General features: G+C 36.9%; 2 protein-coding genes across 3 annotated transcripts; one reads left to right on the top strand and one right to left on the bottom strand.

Annotated features, from left to right (window-relative positions):
• Window positions 1-337: 337 nt before the first annotated feature.
• On the bottom strand, window positions 338-9,164 carry LOC107732363 (transcriptional protein SWT1-like). Its single transcript, XM_016543658.1, has 12 exons — window positions 9,071-9,164; window positions 8,689-8,822; window positions 8,075-8,168; window positions 7,788-7,852; window positions 3,533-4,589; window positions 2,921-2,965; window positions 2,713-2,842; window positions 2,214-2,309; window positions 1,925-2,113; window positions 1,059-1,152; window positions 626-783; window positions 338-522 (listed from the first exon to the last, which is right to left on the bottom strand). The coding sequence occupies exons 3-12, from the start codon at window positions 8,156-8,158 to the stop codon at window positions 338-340; spliced, it is 2,103 nt and encodes a 700-aa protein (XP_016399144.1). The 5' UTR covers window positions 8,159-8,168; window positions 8,689-8,822; window positions 9,071-9,164.
• A 65-nt stretch (window positions 9,165-9,229) lies between these two features.
• On the top strand, window positions 9,230-17,061 carry LOC107732408 (TRMT1-like protein). Of its 2 annotated transcripts, none has more exons than XM_016543728.1 (16): window positions 9,230-9,334; window positions 10,413-10,547; window positions 10,652-10,714; window positions 10,813-10,926; window positions 11,072-11,136; window positions 11,237-11,393; window positions 11,880-12,012; window positions 12,518-12,597; window positions 12,735-12,978; window positions 13,075-13,287; window positions 13,375-13,565; window positions 13,766-13,844; window positions 13,943-14,109; window positions 14,258-14,323; window positions 16,183-16,312; window positions 16,419-17,061. In XM_016543728.1, the coding sequence occupies exons 1-16, from the start codon at window positions 9,274-9,276 to the stop codon at window positions 16,609-16,611; spliced, it is 2,091 nt and encodes a 696-aa protein (XP_016399214.1). In that variant the 5' UTR covers window positions 9,230-9,273; the 3' UTR covers window positions 16,612-17,061. The 2 variants fall into 2 exon arrangements, with proteins under 2 accessions (XP_016399214.1, XP_016399215.1); XM_016543729.1 differs by lacking the exon at window positions 9,230-9,334 and adding an exon at window positions 9,380-9,465.
• Window positions 17,062-17,696: the final 635 nt, after the last annotated feature.

The raw sequence follows: 17,696 nt of genomic DNA, 5'->3' as shown, positions 1-17,696 counted from the left end.
CATGGCTGCAGCATCAACAATACTACAGCGAGAATAAAAGTTACGCTTTCTTTCTTTGCGTGAACATTTGGGCGGTGTTATGCAAATCTTCCCACATAGTGAGGTAGATATGTGGGGGCGTGTTCGAACGAGCCGTTTTAGGGGGGTGTGGCTGACTCTTAACTTTTATAAAGAATATCTCTTTGGATTTGAGACTTTAGTCTTTGCAAATTTACAGATCTTCTTTATGCACCAAGAGCTTGTAACACTCCAAAGAGAAAGGAAAAAATGAAATCGCATCATATGACCCCTTTAAGAGGAGCAGTTCTTAATATAAACTTCATAAAAAATGAATAGATCAATAGATCAATGTGTGCAGTGGTACCTCAGTCCACAGTTCTCCAAAAGCCGCCTTCATCTCTTCCTCCAGCACCTCTGACAGTGCCACCTGGAGGCAGGACTCCAACAAAGACACACACTCGCTCAACTGTCGTTCCTCCGCTTCATCACTGCATTTATTCTTTTGTGATCCTTTCTCCTCTGCTTGATCACACAGGGAGGTGGCAACAAAATTACATTCAGGCCTTTGTAACTTAAGAATTAAAAAAACTACTAATGAAGGAAAAACTGTGACACGGTAACTGACCTTTCTCTACAGGTTCAGCTGGGGGCGGCACAGCGGGTTGAGCATGAATGTAATTTAGAATTGTAGATCTGGTTCCCTCCACTTCTTTTACCAAGTCTACCTTACTTAAGGCCTTCACCCCACTGAGCAGAGCCTTGCTGCACAAGTTCTTATCATTGCTACAAAAAGAAACCAGAGAGAGAGAGAGAGAAGACACATTTGAGCAGAAGGAAGTCATGTCCTCTACCTTCAATATGAACATTCTTCAGGGTGACACTAATGGCTGAAATATAATCATTAAATCAGATAATCTTCATTCATAAAGCAAACACATGGCCACCTTGCATTTCATTAGCTATGTCAAATGACAAGGCAGGTCAAACAAATGGGAATGTCCTTAATGTCATGCAGACATGCCTAGAGGTGAAACAGAGGTATGAGAATTTGTACTCACGTGCAAAGAACTAGTGCTCCCTCTGGGTACAGAGCCTGGTACTGCAGACAGCACTCCAGCACTCTGTCGTCATTATTCACAACACCAGGCCCACCTGAATGAGAGAAAAGCCAAGAGACAAAGGCTGAACTCATATAATCCATATTATGCACAGTACTTTTGTAGATTAGGAGTGGTGCAACTATGTCAAAGGTGTCTGGGTGGCATAATGTTTCCTGTGGATTCTTTAAGTATGCATGAATGCTTTTAGAGCTAATATTGCCTATAATCCACTGCACTATGGAAGAGCTTGAGTTTCAGAATTTTTGATGTAGATGACTATATGACAAAGTGGTTTTTGGTATCACAATGCAATTTTATGACACAGCTGTAAAACACTTTTTAACACTACTTTGGAATCACACAACCGGTCTTATAATTTAATATTAATAATTTTAAAATAATGCAGTGCTATTTTAATATATTTTATATACTTTTATAGTATTTATTTATATTTTGAATTTGGCCTTTATTTTTTCATATTTTCAGTTGTCAAATTTAAGTTTTTCCATCTAATATTTATACTTTGACTTTAATTCAGTTAACAAAAATGAATAATGCAGCTGAGTGGTAACGTCTTTAATTATACAATTGTTCAAAGTCTTTTTACAAGTACAATTAATTATCATGAACTTTAAATGAAATAAGAAAGAAAATAATTATGGACCAATGAGGGTTTTTTATTCAAACGGAAATGCCCCTGCAGTAGATTTTTATTGCCCCTTCACAAAGTGTGCTTCTTTTTACATTTCTTGAAAAATAAGACACACAGTACAGGCACATCACGAATACAAATAATAATGCATCTCAGGATAAGAATCACTCACCAACAGCTTGAGATGCCTGCTGCATTGACTGGCCCACAAGTCTGGGCTCCTGATTTTTTAGGCAGCTGTAAATGTAGTGGACAGCTGGCCTGGCTTTGTATTCCACTTTGCTGGAGAGTTTACCACTCTTTAGATAGTCCAACTCCTGCAGCACCACCCATGGGATCAGCAAAGTGGGGAACCCCAGCCCTGTGATGAGGATGTTCAGAGTGAAATGTTGCATCCACATAATTCTTCCAATGTTTTAAAGTTAAAAGCTAGTGACTTAAAATCTCTCTTTTTTTCTTACCACCAAGACCATGTGACCTAATCTTCTTCACAAACTCCAGGTGGCTGAGCAGCACATTGGTATCCAGAACAATAAGCAGGGCCTGTTTATGTTGATCTTCACATGTATGAGTTAAACGCACAAAGACACAATAGAGCATAACTATGCACCATGATTCAAATAAAAGAATCTTTACAACAAGGTGCATACTGTTGGACGTTACTAACTTGAGGCTCGTACACCAAGGATGATAACGATAACAATAAAGATATCATTTTAAATCACTCTAAATGTAAATAACTAGCACAGTCCACACAACAACTACAATGATAACGGCACAGAGGATATTGTTGGAATCACTTTCGCAATGATTTTTTTCCAGCTGATGAACGATAAAAACATTGGCATCCGTTCAAACACTGACATATTTATTTTTATAGTTATCATTCTTGGAGAGTGAACGGGCCTTTAGCTATTCCAGTAATAAGTTATTAAAAAAATTATTCATAGGTGACTTTACTAAGCATTGTGCCGGCACCCTCTTCTGGAGCGTCAATGTCCATGCAGGTGAGCTCTCCGCAGTTCTCTATCAAGTTCACCTCCAGTCGCCTCTCAGAGCGTGCCAGATGAAGCTCCTCCACCAGCTCCATCTAAACAAGGAACGAAAGAGAATGAGAAACATACAAATCCAGAAGACTTCATTCTAAAATCAGAGGCACGTTGTTAACCTCGTGGTCGCAGTCAAGGGTCTCTGCAGCCTCCTGGAGAGTTACCTGAAATCATACATAGGTATGTTAGAGATATGTTACAATTCAGCATCATTAATAATGTTCAAATTCACTGTCATTTCCTCTTAAATACAATCTAAAATTGACCATATTCTCTTTTTTGTTGTCTTCAATACCGTGAGGACTATTGGATAATGTTAACCGGTACCCCAATAGCCTTATAGCCACTGTTTTAGTGAACTCTCATACAGATCTGACTGTATTCTGCTATAAAACTGTGCTGGAAATTTTTCATGGAGAATTAAATGTTTTACTTGAAAAGAGTGCTAATGAAAGTTTTTAAAGAGTATGGAAATATTTCTTATGTTGCAATCTGAAATGTTGAAATGTACTGTGCAGCCATAGAGGGAAATGGAACAAGTGTATGCTACAACTAGTTTGTCTTATGACTCAGTCTAGATGGGAAGTAACTAATGATAGAGATGCTTAGAAGAGAAGTGAGTGAAAACAATCAAATTGAAGAAAATATTTCAACCTTACTATTTCTATGCATTTCTTAAAATATAAATATGTGAATAATCGTTTGGTTGGAGAGTCACTTACATGTTGTACCTTGCAGGAAGTATTGCTCGGCGTTGTGGCCTCTCTTGTTTTGTCAGTGTGTGTCTGCTGGACTGGTCTGCAGTGAGATGTAGACGAAAGATGTGACAAGCTAAGAGAAGAGGGTTTATGAGAGGTTTGAGCAGAAACCTCTTGAAGCCTCTGTCCTTGCTGCTGTGAGATGAGAAATTTGTGTTTAGATGGAGTAGAATCATGGAAAGAAGGCCGAGCGGTACTTTGAGTCCTGCTATCTGAAGAATTCACATTACACACATCCGTGTTTGTCCAAGCTTTAACAGCAGTGACCTTCTTTGGGATCTTGAAACTGACATTTGCTGTGGGACCAACAAGGGATGGCCTTTTTTCTCCTAAGATTACACCAGGGACATTACCCAACTGTACATGGTCTAGCTTCTTGGGTGAAATATCTTCTGGTAATTTCAGTTTAGAGCCTACATGTTTCACTACTGGCAAAGCTTCTTTGGAGTTGCCTTGAGAACTCTGTGCACCAACATTATGGTCAATCTTCTTGAACCTCCTGGCCACCAACGTCTTCCTCGTTTCCTTTTGAACTTCAGAATGAGATTCTGCATGTGCAGCATTGGTCATGTTTTTGATGTCTCTTCGTTTGGGTTCAGCATGAAGCTCTGGTGACAACGGCCTTTTCATGAGTTTCCTCCTTTTCTCTTGTGGTTTCTCAGGGGAACAATCATCCTTTGCAGGTGTCCGCCTGGGATACTCTGCTGTGGATCTCCTCGATACCAGCTCCTGTCTCTTTTTCTCCAACTCTTTTGAAGAAGGCTGGTTTGTTGCAGAATGCCTGCTGGAGCTTTTCCCTGAGATATGGGGACTTGCTTTTTCATGCTTCCCTTTATGATTCACTTGCTCCTTCTCATGTGTGACAGGTGACTTGAAAACTGGCCTGGAATTCTCTGTTGTTTGGCTTTCTCGGGATCTTTCTTCCCTGCTCTTGCTGTCTCTAACTTTTGCTTTCTTGAATCCTCCTTCAAATCCTTTTGTTGATGTTGAGTCAGTGGCCCTCCTCTCTTTAGCTCTGTCTTTGTCAGAACTGCAAATCATTAGAAAAAGAAGTCAGTGGTAAGTTTTATTGAATAGATAACACTCACGGTAACTCTGGCGAGAAAACGGTGATTGAGGAAATATAAAAATGTGATCTGATTTACTTTCTATATTAAATTTTTTGTTGTTTTAGGTTCTTCTATGTTTTATTTACATTTATTATGCTGATCTTTTTTAACTTGTGCATTGCACTATTATTACATTGCATTATGCTGAAGCAGGGTAAGAGGCTCTACCACAATAAAGCTAACTTGTGACCTTCTGTAATAAATGCTGATGGTATAACACCTGTAAGCAAGACATGTATCTGATGAACTTGTGTTAAGAACATCTACTTACTCTCAGGTGCACTTGGAAATTGTTAGCCATGGCATGTGAAGTACTGTATTTGCTTAATGCAGATTTAAAATGTAGATTCCTATAACCAAGTAATCATTGATTAAACGCATTACTCTTTTTATCATCAACTTTTATTGTATTCTGGTTATAACGGAATCAATTTCAGTTAAAGGTTTCATAATTTTTTTGAAGGGGCAATGAAAGAATTTGACTTGCCCAACCGAACAAGTAACTTGCTGATTAAAACGTCAGCAACCAAAAAAGAACAAAACAAAAAAACAACGAAACTTCGGTGAGAATAGTTCTTGTTTTATAACGGCGTTTGATACTACATAATGTAATTACGATAACAAGGTAGCGCCAGTTGAGGCTCTTGCAACCTGTCTGTGAGAGAAATCAAATCAAATGAGGGCAACAGCACACAAAGAGAAACAAACAAACATACTGCGGTAAAACATTATAAACATACTGCGGTACAGTCAAAATATTGAGTTTTTATATTTATAACATATGATAGTTAAACGACGGCACAATTATAAGATCGTTTGCAAATGTGACATAGATTTTTTATAAAACAACTATGTTAATATAAAGTGACTTACATTTTAGACATAATGACAGTTTATTTCGCCAACGAGAAGAGTTCCAAACAAATATACTGCAGAACTTGCACATCTTTGAGCAGCAGACTATGTTCTTTCGTCGACGAATGATTCAGCGTTTTCGAATGAATCGTGTGAGTCAGTGGTTCAAATGGACATATTCATACAGTCACTTGCTTCATACTTGAATGAATCAGCCGTTTGAATGAATGACTGAATGATTCACTCATTAAGACAGTCACTTGCCGCCACCTACTGGCGGTTTCGTTTTATTTTTAAGTATCATTGCTTATAACGACTTAATTTTCTCGTGATCTCGACATAACGGGAGTTGTTTTCTCGTTATAACGACTTAATTTTCTCGTTATCTCGACATAACGGGAGTTGTTTTCTCGTTATAACGACTTAATTTTCTCGTGATCTCGACATAACAAAAGTTGTTCTCTAAGTTACAAAACTGCGCCAACAGGTGGCACTATTGACCTGAATATAACTGATGGGGTGTTGTAGGCTATACATATACACTTTACTGTACGCCTTTGGGATAGAATAGGACATTCCTCGTGATCGCTATAATTTGTGCAGTATTGTTCATTACTGACATTTAATTCATTCATACATGTTAAATGCTTGAATCAATATGACTATTTCGTGTATTAAGTTCTTGCTAGATGCATGAGTTTCACCAACGCGTTCTGTGTCATAAAATAACTGCTTATTAAAACCAAGGTTGACGTCACTGTATTCTGTTTGCACCTATATCTTTATTTGTGCTTCTTTGAGGTACATGATTGTTAGTTAATAAGCGGGGATGTTCTGTTTATCTACAGTAGGACGGGCTTCAACGACGTAGGCTATTTGTAATGTGCCTCTTTTCCTTATTATTAATCTTTATCGTTAATCATTAAATGTATATTGATAAGAAATGTGATTTATATGTAAAGTGTATAGGCTAATTTAATTCAGTGATGTTCTACAGTGTTGTAATCTTTTGTGTTTTCGACATTTCTTTGTGGAAACCACACAAACACACACACATATACATAGGCCTACAAATGAACGCTCTTTTCAAACAGAAGCTTGTAACGCACATGATATCAGTCACAGCATATAATGACTACTAAAAATTACAAATTATATATAATTTTCTTTCAAATAAAAGGAAAATTAAAAGTGAGTTGAATCCAAGCAGCTCTAAAAGATTTTAGAATAGTTCTGCATCCTGAAGGCACTCCGCCTGTGTTTGCGGTGTTGCTTTGACCTTAAACATGTTAATTACACAAACAAAATGTTTAGCGTACTGTCTCTGGAAATATCAACAGTGATTGATCAGCCTTTATTTTTGTATTGTAGACGTTATTACTAGGCGAAGCAAAATTTGCTGAAATATCCACAACATAGGCTACAGTAAGAGCACATGGTTTATCTGTCCATCAGATGCGTGTCAAAGTTCAGTTCGTTACTATAGCAACAGTAGATCAAACAATCATTGTAAAAAAAACAAAAAAAACTTTGTCGAGATCACGAGAAAATTAAGTCGTTATAACGAGAAAACAACTCCCGTTATGTCGAGATCACGAGAAAATTAAGTTGTTATAACGAGAAAACAACTCCCGTTATGTCGAGACCACGAGAAAATTAAGTCGTTATAACGAGAAAAAAAGGAGGAAAAAAATAATAATGCATGGCCGCTTAGAACTTCCGTACATAACTTTATATATGCAGTTGTAATTTTGCAACATAAATGCATTCATGATACTTCTGAGCTTCTGTCTAAATACATCTAAATGCCATTTCAGATGCAGCTTCTGTGTTTCCTCGGCAGTGGAAAGATGAATTTCGTTGATACTGATTTCATATGATTGGTAACAACCCTATAGTGTCGTCTTATTCTAATTGTTTTTATTGATAATTTGTGAATTTGACATGAAAGATAATACACAGATTTAATAAGAAACAAAACAGACCTTTATTAAAGAAAACCGATTTAAGTATAACCACTAAAAAGCTGTCACTCTTTGTTTAGTGAGTGTACACGATGTATTATAACATACATCGTTCTGCAAACACAACCTACACCCCCCCCCATACATAAATAATAATAATAAAGAGCTCACAGATCACTGATGAGAATATTGCTTCACAATAAATTTTTTTAAAAATTCTCAGACACAGTAAAGATGACACAATGTCAGTTGTATACAATATAGATTCTAATTAACAAATATTTTGCACCCGAGACCCACCTTACATGCCGAAGATTATGTTTTTTTTTTCTTTTTGGGCTGCTGAATATCTTTGCGTCACTCTCCTATGACCAGAAAACATTATTTTTTTTTACCAAATGCTTTTATCCAATGTGATTTACATACAAACAAGAATTAATGTTAATAATTTAATGCTAATACAAATGAGAATGATCATGTCAAACTGATTGATAAAGCATAAAACAGACAAAAATTTTTTTACCATAAATCATATGCTAGGAATAACTAGATTAAAATCTACTCCGATTTTGTTGCAGATTTCTCACCTTCTTCTCACTGTCACGAGAAGAGTTTGATGGGATTATTTCCTCCCTTTTCTGTTTCTTCTTCTTTGATTTCTTGTTTGACATCCTCAGAACCCTATGACAGAACATAATATTTTTCAATTTTAAACAATTTAATTCAAAAATCAAAAATACAGTGTATAATCAATGTAAGAAATCCACATGTTGGTTGTTCATTACTTTTAAAGAGGAGAGCAGTAAAACTGTAGTGCTGAATGGCATTTACAACATATTACTTCAAATGTACTAAAACTAAAATTATATAAAAAAAGAATGCTTTCATTAATTGAAATAAAGCTGAAATAAAATATAAATATTTTAAAAAAAAATACAAGAAAATTGGCATCTAACTGAAAACAAGTTGAAGTAACTAAAACTGAAAAAAAGAAAAAAAAACTAAAACTAATTAGAAATATGACATTTGGGTACGTTTTTTATTATTCAAAACTCTGTTGCATAATGCAAACTAATAGGAAAAAATAGAGAGAGATAAGGAGTCCTAGGTTTGGATTTAAAAATGTACATACCGATTTTTGCTACAATGATATCATTAAAAACTTTATTTACAAAGTACTTTTCATACAAAAATGTAGTACCTTAGAGTGCCCTTCTAGTAAGAACTAAGTACAAGGAAAAGAGTTTTTCTCCCAAGAGCTGCATATCAGCAAATCCCAGACAGAAATCCAGTTCATCCTTGAGGAACAGATAACACCAATGTAAACCTACTGAACTGAAACACCACCAACAATTAAATCTCGTCAGTGAATATGTAGGAACTTATAAATATGTGACAACTTAGGTCACACTGAAATACACTTGTGACAATAATGTCAACCGAATGTTTACAATACAACACATTTGTCCTGACCTTCCTAACTGTTTACAAATTACAAATCTTATCATACTAAGAAACAGGGAATTCAAGACTACTACAAGTTTTTATTTTCTGCAGCTTCCGTGTAAAAGAGATTTACCTACCACAAGCAGGAGGAATGTTGTTAAATACGACGCTAAATAACAAAGAGAAGAAAATGACAGCTGTTCACTTCTCAACTAGCATTGCATTCGGCTGGTTGAATTCACTTCCGCTCTCTTTAGTTTACGTAGTTTGAGAGAAAACGATTGGGTGCGCGCCCACAACGCTCAATGCGTACGGATTCTACGTACGCTAGTTTGGGAAAATGGCGGAGCTCAGGGAAGAGGACGCTGAGCAACTTCACCAGGAGGACGCCGATATAAAAGGCAAAATAATTCGAATTAATAATGATAAAATGATTCCGACGTGTTTTGTATGTTCCTTAAATAACACTCCGCATTTAGGAATTTTGTATTTTTATGCAATTTATCCTTAATATGACTTCAAAACTGCTGAAGTAAATATAGGCCTCCTCACGGAGCTCCACCATAGGACCTAGGTGTAAATAATGTAAATGTTCAAAACGTCTCTCTATCTCAGCGCATATCGACAAAGAACTGACATGTAGATAGATTACAAACACTAAATCAATCGATGCATTTTTCTGAGATGAACAATAAGCTGTAAATAACAGTATTGTGTACGTAGCAATGGTCTTGTCGCGGAGCTCCGCACTAGGGCCGTTCTGCTTGGAAACAGCCTCGGAAAGCGGGATTGGTTACTCCATGGAAATGTGCTTTGGCTAACATACGAGGGCGCTCCAGTATTGTTGTTGAATTTTCATAGTTTTTTTTCACTACAGTGTCTGCAAAGCGATCGGTGTGCTAAGATCCATCATACATCACTTTTTTGTAATTTCTCCCTCCACTAGAAGCCCAAACATAATCAATTCGAATAAAATGTCTTTAACGGAAGTTATCCCATTTCTTAAAAATCGAAATTATGAGATTATAAGTAATAAAAATGCGAGAATAAAAAAATCGACCTTTTATGTCATCATTAGATTTTTTTATCTAACAAATATGGCTTTGTACCTTATAATATTTTATGTAATAATTATGATTTACTGTAATATATTTATATGTGACCAAATCTAACCATTCCACATTGTTCACAATAAATGCTAAAATGATTATTTCACTCCATGTTTAAAATATCATAGTTTTAAAACAATAATAAGATGTGATACCAAGGCAATTTTAATGTGGCTTTCATAAAACAGAAAGAAGTTGGAAACTGTTTGTTTTAATTAAAAAAAAAAAAAAAACCTTGGGACATGAAAGTATCCAAATTATTATTATTATTATTTTTTTTTAATGGATTAAATATTTTTAATGCAAAAGGAAAACTGGTTTGTCTCAACAATTATTTTTCTGAAATGTGAATTTCTGTGTGCCTCAACAGATACTGAGAGAGATATAGAGAATAAAATGCTTGCAGATTCTGAGGCATGTGAGCAAATGCCTATTCACGAAGCCTCAACAAATCCAGTGAAAATGGAGGACAAAAATGGACAGACATCCTCCACTGTTATATCAGGTAAATATTCAGCCGTATTGACTCCCTATGAAACTTATTACACTCTCCAGGCATAATGTCCCTCAGCATGGTTAAATCATTGAAACTGTCTGTCTCTGTTTCAGAGAGACATGTGTCTATCCAAACTACACTGGAAGGGCTCGAAGGGCTTGTGGATTTAAATGGAGGTAGAGAAACCAGAGTATATGTTTATTCTGTGTTTATTAAAACCACCAGCAGACCACTTGGATCGGAAGCTAACAAATATGTTCACTGATTTCAACAGCTGGAAGGAAGTCTTGTCCATTGTGTCCAGAAGAGAAATTCAAGGCCTGTTACAGCCATAAGCTCAGACGGCATCTGCAAAACCTGCACTGGAAAGTTTATGTGGAATTTGAAAGTAAATAGTCTTTAGTCCTTTGGCACCTCTATAATTGTCTTTTCCAACTAGCATTTGTAAGCTGTTGCCTCAGGTATCAGCTAATACATAAATAATAATAATAAAATGTTGCTTGGGAAAGTTAACTTTGTTTCCCCTTTTACAGGTCAAAGGATGTGCATCTGTCATCTACCTTGCCGACAACTCAAGTCCAGTCTAGGCTCTGACCAGGTGAGATCAGGGTTATGAAGTTTTTCTTCATGTGCATATTAATCAGGAAATAGATCCTCTGGAATGGATCTATTAATGTATGTTTTTATCTCATCTCCAGGCTCAAGGCAGACTGGTGGCTCACTACCACTGTGTGGTTTGCTCTGTCACTATTGCTCGCAAGACAGACATGATCAGTCATCTCAAACGCCACATCAACAAGGGTGAGACAGAAGCCAGCTATTCAGGGAGCTCAGATGTCCCCTTTGAAGACCCTGGTGAGCCTTTACTTTGTAGATTTTGATGATGCTTCCTCGTTACTGACATGAAAGATAATTGTGCATTTGTGCTGTCTGCGCAGCAGAGAGTGAGACAATTGCCATTAAAAGAGAACCACCTGAACTAGATGCCAGTTTGTTCATGTGGAATAATGTAGATGTTGGAATTGTTTTTGTGTAGTTCCATTCAAGTTTTTTTTGTGGTGTCTTTTTTTCTTGCAATTCAAACCCTGTGTATTCAGGTTGGGTAAGAATAGTCAAATCTAACCTAAATCATAAGGCACTCACACAATTGCAGGATGAATGTCTTCGGGAGTAACATATTGTAGAAGATCGCCTTGTGGTTGTTTATGATTAGGCCTTTGGTTTGCAGTTTAAAGTCTCACAGGAGGCATCTGTAACAATAGAACACTTTTCTTCGTTACAATATGCACATATGCATTTAGCTGCAATAACTGGAAATAATTTGTCCATTTTGATTTTCAGCATCCTCTTCAGTCCCAGGTGGACAGGCCTATGAGATCATGAAAGAGTTGGGCACCAATGTCCAGCTCCTGCCCAACCACACCACTCCCCAGAAGACAGACACCTACTTCAGCCGCAAGATGAAGACAAACAGGTTGGAGAATTGTGTTCTTTTTTTCGGCAAAATTATCAGATTGTACAATGTGTACATTGTCCCGCCATAATTTAATATTTATTTGTTGCTTCGCAGCTTTGGTTGAAGGTTGCTTAATATTTAATATATTAATGATAATAGCGATTTAATATGTTTTTTAACATTTTATCAATTAAATAATATTTAATATTGTATTTATTTTTTCATAAACAATATATACAATTTAGAAAGAAAAATTATTAAAATATATGGGTCATGGACATCCTGTTGAAAAACCTATAATTAAGGGTGCATTCACACTTGTCATGTTTTTTTCGATTAAATCGAACCCTATTGCGATTGCTCTGTTAGTGCGGTTCGTTTGAGTAAGTGTGAACGCTGCCGTTCGAACCCTGGTGCGCACCAAACAAGCTTCCAAACGAACTCTGGTGCGGTTCGAATGATATATGAACGCAACACGGACCAAATACTTCAATAAGTCTCAATCTCTATGTAACCGTTGTAGGCAGCTGGTGTTCTGCTCTCTCGCCGTTCTTGCTGAGGACAGGAATCCACTCGAATGTCTCGATGCCTTTGGAGCCACTGGTAGGAAATCTACTTACATAAAGACAAGCTAATAGCTCATGATGATGATATCATTGCTCAGGTTTTGCTCTAAATTGTTTAATAGAAATGAAAGTATAACAAAGCATATTTGCATAACATATTGATCCCTTTTGTAGGCATCATGGGTTTGCAGTGGGCAAAGCACCTGCGTAACTCCGTAAAGGTTACTATAAACGACATAAATGAAGCTTGCGTTAAGATGATTAAGGAGAATTGTCATTTGAACCACATCCGAGTAGAGGGGAATCGTTCGGGCCGGCAGCTAGATGGAGCGGGAGACGCAGACTCTCCCATTGCTTCGGTAGAGGTGGTGAAGATGGACGCCAATGTCATCATGCACCTGAGACCCTTTGACTACATGTGAGTAAGAGACTGAAAAATAATGACTAAAAACACTGTACCTATGATTAGTTATTGCAAATATCAAATCTCACCACATTCTTGTCTTCAAATCAGACACCTCGACCCATTTGGAACGGCTGTGAACTATCTGGATGCAGCTTTTCGTAATGTTCGAAACTTGGGCATAGTCTCAGTGACGTCAACAGACGCTGGTTCGCTTTACTCCAAATCCCTGAATGTGACGCTTCGACATTACGGCTGCCAGATCGTCCGAACCGAGTATTACAGGGAACTCGCTGCACGTATGGTATTGGCATCTGTGGCCAGGTGGGCACTTCCTCAAATGAATTACCAAACACAAATGTATTTTATTTGACAGTTTGCAAAGTGCCTTGTTAATGCGTGTACTTGCAGGGCGGCCGCACGCTGCAACAAAGGGATCGAGGTGCTATTGGCCGTGGCTCTTGAGCACTTTGTCCTCGTGGTGGTGCGAGTTCTCAGAGGGCCCACCCAGGCAGATGAGTCTGCTAAGAAACTGCGGCAACTGTTGCACTGCCAGTGGTGTGAAGAAAGGGTGTTCCTCAAACCAGGAAGCATGGTGGAAGGTGACAAGGCATTTGGACAAACAAATAGTAGCATCCCGATAGCCTTCCTGTAGCCCAAACTGTTGAGCCAGTAATGCAAGGTCATGGGTTTGATTCCCAAGGAATGCTTGAACTGGTCAAATGTAAAGTTACCAAATGCATAATGCAGATAGAAGTAGTCTAAGCATAAATAATCACATTTCTACTTCTGGTATTAACAGAAAACCTGTACAGACAGCTGCCTTGCCAGTGCCATGGGAGTATGCCAGGAAAAACTGCAGTAGAGCTTGGACCACTTTGGTGAGATGATGTCATTTGTACGTAAAAACACTTGATGATGCATAATTAATCGCTCTTAAATTTTCTTATTTTTTCCTCTTTGTTGCTTCAAACATCAGGGCTGGTCCATTGTTTAACACTGGATTTCTGAGGCGGATGTTGGTGGCGGCAGTGCAGCACAATATGGAAGACATCCAGCCTCTGGTGAAGACTCTCATCTGTGAAGCTGACTGCACCACTCTCAAGCCTTTCCCTGTCCCAGGATACTCTGCCCTCTCCAACCAAGGTGTGTTTGGGTGTGCAAGTTCTGGCCGTCACTTATTTAGTAATGCTAATTTGTGATTCAGTACAACTGGAGACACTGAATCAGCTTTTTGAGCAATGGGGCCTTGACTTGAATTTTTTCATTAATTTTGACGCATCTTTGTTTTTAGTGGAGTGTGGTGTGGTCATAAAAACGTTACAGAAGGTTGAAGAGGCAGATACTTCTGACCAATCAGGTATTTGTTGCTTTATCAATATGTTTTATCTGCTGTTCTCCTCCCTACTCTTCAGGATTTAATGGTTCCTATTTATCCCAGATTAAAGGGATAGTCACCCAAAAATTAAACATCTGTCATAATTTACTCACCCTCATACCGTTCCAAACCCATAAGCTTTAAGTTTATCTTTGAAACATTTTAAGTCCATTACACCAAAATTTCAAAGTATCAAGATATTTTAATTTAAGCTTTTAACACTGATCAGTGCACATATATAGCGCTTAGAGCCGCCCCAAGTCATAAGCGAACTAAGCGGCTGCTTGGGGGGCCCCCAAGAGTACATGAAATGACAGCTTGATTTTGATATTTTTTTTGTGATATATTATGTGAATGCACAATGATAACAATACAAAAACGCAATATTAAATAATTAAATTATTATTAAATTATTATTTATTTATTTCCTTAGCAACGCATCATGTTGGCTCAATAGCGCTGTATGACAGATGCATTGCTTTTATTTAATTTTTCCTTTTTTATTTAAAATATCCACAAACTTGTTAATTATATCATAAATTATATGATATAGCTTATTCTGATTGTCAAATATGTGTAAATTAATTCGTTTTGTTGTTTAAACAACCTTAATGACCATGTTGATCTAGGCTATAATGCGTGCTGGACGCTGTTGTGTGGATCTGTCAATTTACATCACGTAAATTCACTCATTTCTCACGAAATATATGAAAGTAAGTGGCCAAAGACCTAGGAGGAAAAACAGAGTAAACTTTACCTACACAATGTGTATTTGATAGGAATAAATCACATCGTCAAATTTTAATTGAAATGATTATTGCCGCTTTCCATAGAAATCAGTGTGTATTTAACAAACTATAAATGTCGTTTTTTGCTAGTACTTAATTAAAATATCTATTTAAATGTCTGAAACCTAAAATAAACTTTATGTGGTTGAAAACACTGAACAGTTGTGATATTAAGCACTGAGCGCGTCTTTCTCTGGCTCAGTGCCAGCCAAAGTGTGGCGTGTCAAAGGGTTAAAATAATATATATAGGCCTACTATATATATATATATATATATATATATAAGAATATAATATAACATTTTACTTCTGTATATGTCTGTGTAAAACTTTCCTGGGTATATATTTTTGTACTAAAAATAAGCTTCTGTTTTATAAACTTGGTACTGATAATAACAGCTTAACATTATTTACATTAGCTTACCTTTGGGGTCTTTGCTATATTCCAATATGATTATGCCTCAATTAGCTAGTTATAGACTAAGAGTTGTTGTTTTAAGTGTACAGATGGCTAGCTGCTGTGTTTAATAATGCATGTTGTTAAAATAACATTCTGTTCTGTAAATGCATTGTCTGCTGGTTTATTTAGCTACTTTCCAGTACACCACTTTTTAAGTATACCACTTAGTACTCTAAGACTTCGAATGTTAAAGTGCAAATTAACACCTGACCACTCTTGAGGGTTTGCTACTGTTACAATTAAAAATCATAGAAGGGTAAAAACATGCCAGGAAGACATTGGTATGATGCAAGCAACACGGCTACAGCAAATACAATTGATAATGGGTGTGTTAGATTTATAGTGCGCGAATAATCAAGCAGTGACAATAATCAGTTGTACTGGTAGCACAGGGGGGCCCCCAAATAAAATTCTGCTTCAGGCCCCATAAAGGCTTGGGCCGGCCCTGATAGAGCTCATCAAACATGGTAAATCTAAGCTCAAACATGCTTGGGTGGACTATACCTTTAAGTGGTGTTTATGGTGAAATAAAAGTTGAAATGGATAGATTGCATAAAGTAAGTATGGTGCATCTTCTTTTACTTTTTGTATTCAGGGAAAAGAAAGACCACAGGGGAGGAATCTGGGAATGTGCTGAAGAAAATCAAAGCTGATACATCTTTGGAGCATCCAGCGTTCTACTACAGCATCCATCGGCACAGCATCCGAGGCATGAACATGCCCAAGTTAGTCAGCACGAACCGGTCTATACACTGTCATATACTCATGTACAATAATACAAGTGTCATAATGCAAGCAGAATGCTAACACTACTCTCTGTTCTTCTTTCAGACTGAATAAGTTCCTGCAGTATCTCACGGAGGCCGGGTTCAGAGTGAGCCGCACACACTTTGACCCAACAGGCGTGCGCACTGATGCTACCCTGGCACAGTTTAAAGAAGTGCTCACGAAATACAGCGTGCCTACATACTCGTCTGCCCCTCAGAGCAGCGCTGCCGGCTCAGACCGACGTCAGACTCTCTGATTTCAAATTAAACCAAACCAGCATTTTGATTTTGTCCATGTGGACATGCATTTGAGAGCTTGGACTGCACAAAGGTCTGATTTTTCTTTGGCTGTTTTCATTGATGAATTTTCCTGTTTATTTTATGAAGTTTGTTTCTACGACAACTTGTGGATAAAAACAAAACAAAACAAGAGTTTCATCTGAATGAAAAGGGTTGTTCCAGTTTTGTTGATGTTTTTTGTGAATTGCACTGACGCTTTGACCCATTACGGGCTTACAGTATTTGATTAATCTGACAGTGATGCAGTATTTGACAGTTATTTTTTTGGTTTTTTACATTTTAATCTCCGATATTTATAAAGAGCCTGTCAAAGGATTATATTGATCTTCCTTTATCTGATTTTCTATTCCACTTCATTTTTGCTTTTGCTTCAATGTTTTACGTGATTGCTACAACATTAATAAAACATTTCACATCGTATACTGTATCTTTCTTATGAGAACACAGACATTGAGAACATTGTGTTTGTGAATCACAAACAAACAATAAATAAATCAATAAAATTTCCAGGCCTCATTTTACTTAAAAAACAACAGAAAATTGAGCATACATTTAAGACTATTAATAAATTCATATTTTGGAATGTACATTATCTTATCATTTTCATAAAAATTAAGCACATTTTTCTCATTACCATAATGCACTCTCTTGAGTTTTTATTCACTGTGTAGTACGTTATAAAATTTGTTTCAAAAATATAATTTAGGGAGACATGCTTTATTGTTCTGAAAATGCAAAAACAAATCATGGAAAAATGGGCTTTATTCATTTTTTAAAATTCCTTTCATATTTGGAGTGAAAAAAGACTTGGATTTGTTCACCGGTTTTATGTGATTCATCAGCTGGAATTTACTGTCCTGTGAAAAGTCTTTACACGTAAATGAGTACCACACCAGTTTCATTTGCATAGTACAATGTATAGACCTCCCTGAAATGTTCTAAAATGAACTTGCTGGTATGTTAATTTGAATAGAAGCTGTGGTAATAGACCTTAATGGGATCAAGTCTGTCTAGTATGTCACAGGTATATTGTATTTCACAA

This window comes from Sinocyclocheilus rhinocerous, unplaced genomic scaffold, assembly GCF_001515625.1.
Source record: "Sinocyclocheilus rhinocerous isolate Xijiao unplaced genomic scaffold, SAMN03320098_v1.1 scaffold68, whole genome shotgun sequence".
In the NCBI taxonomy this organism is placed as follows: domain Eukaryota; kingdom Metazoa; phylum Chordata; class Actinopteri; order Cypriniformes; family Cyprinidae; genus Sinocyclocheilus; species Sinocyclocheilus rhinocerous.
Note: the sequence above shows the minus strand (reverse complement) of the source record. Positions and strands in the feature narration are given on the sequence as shown.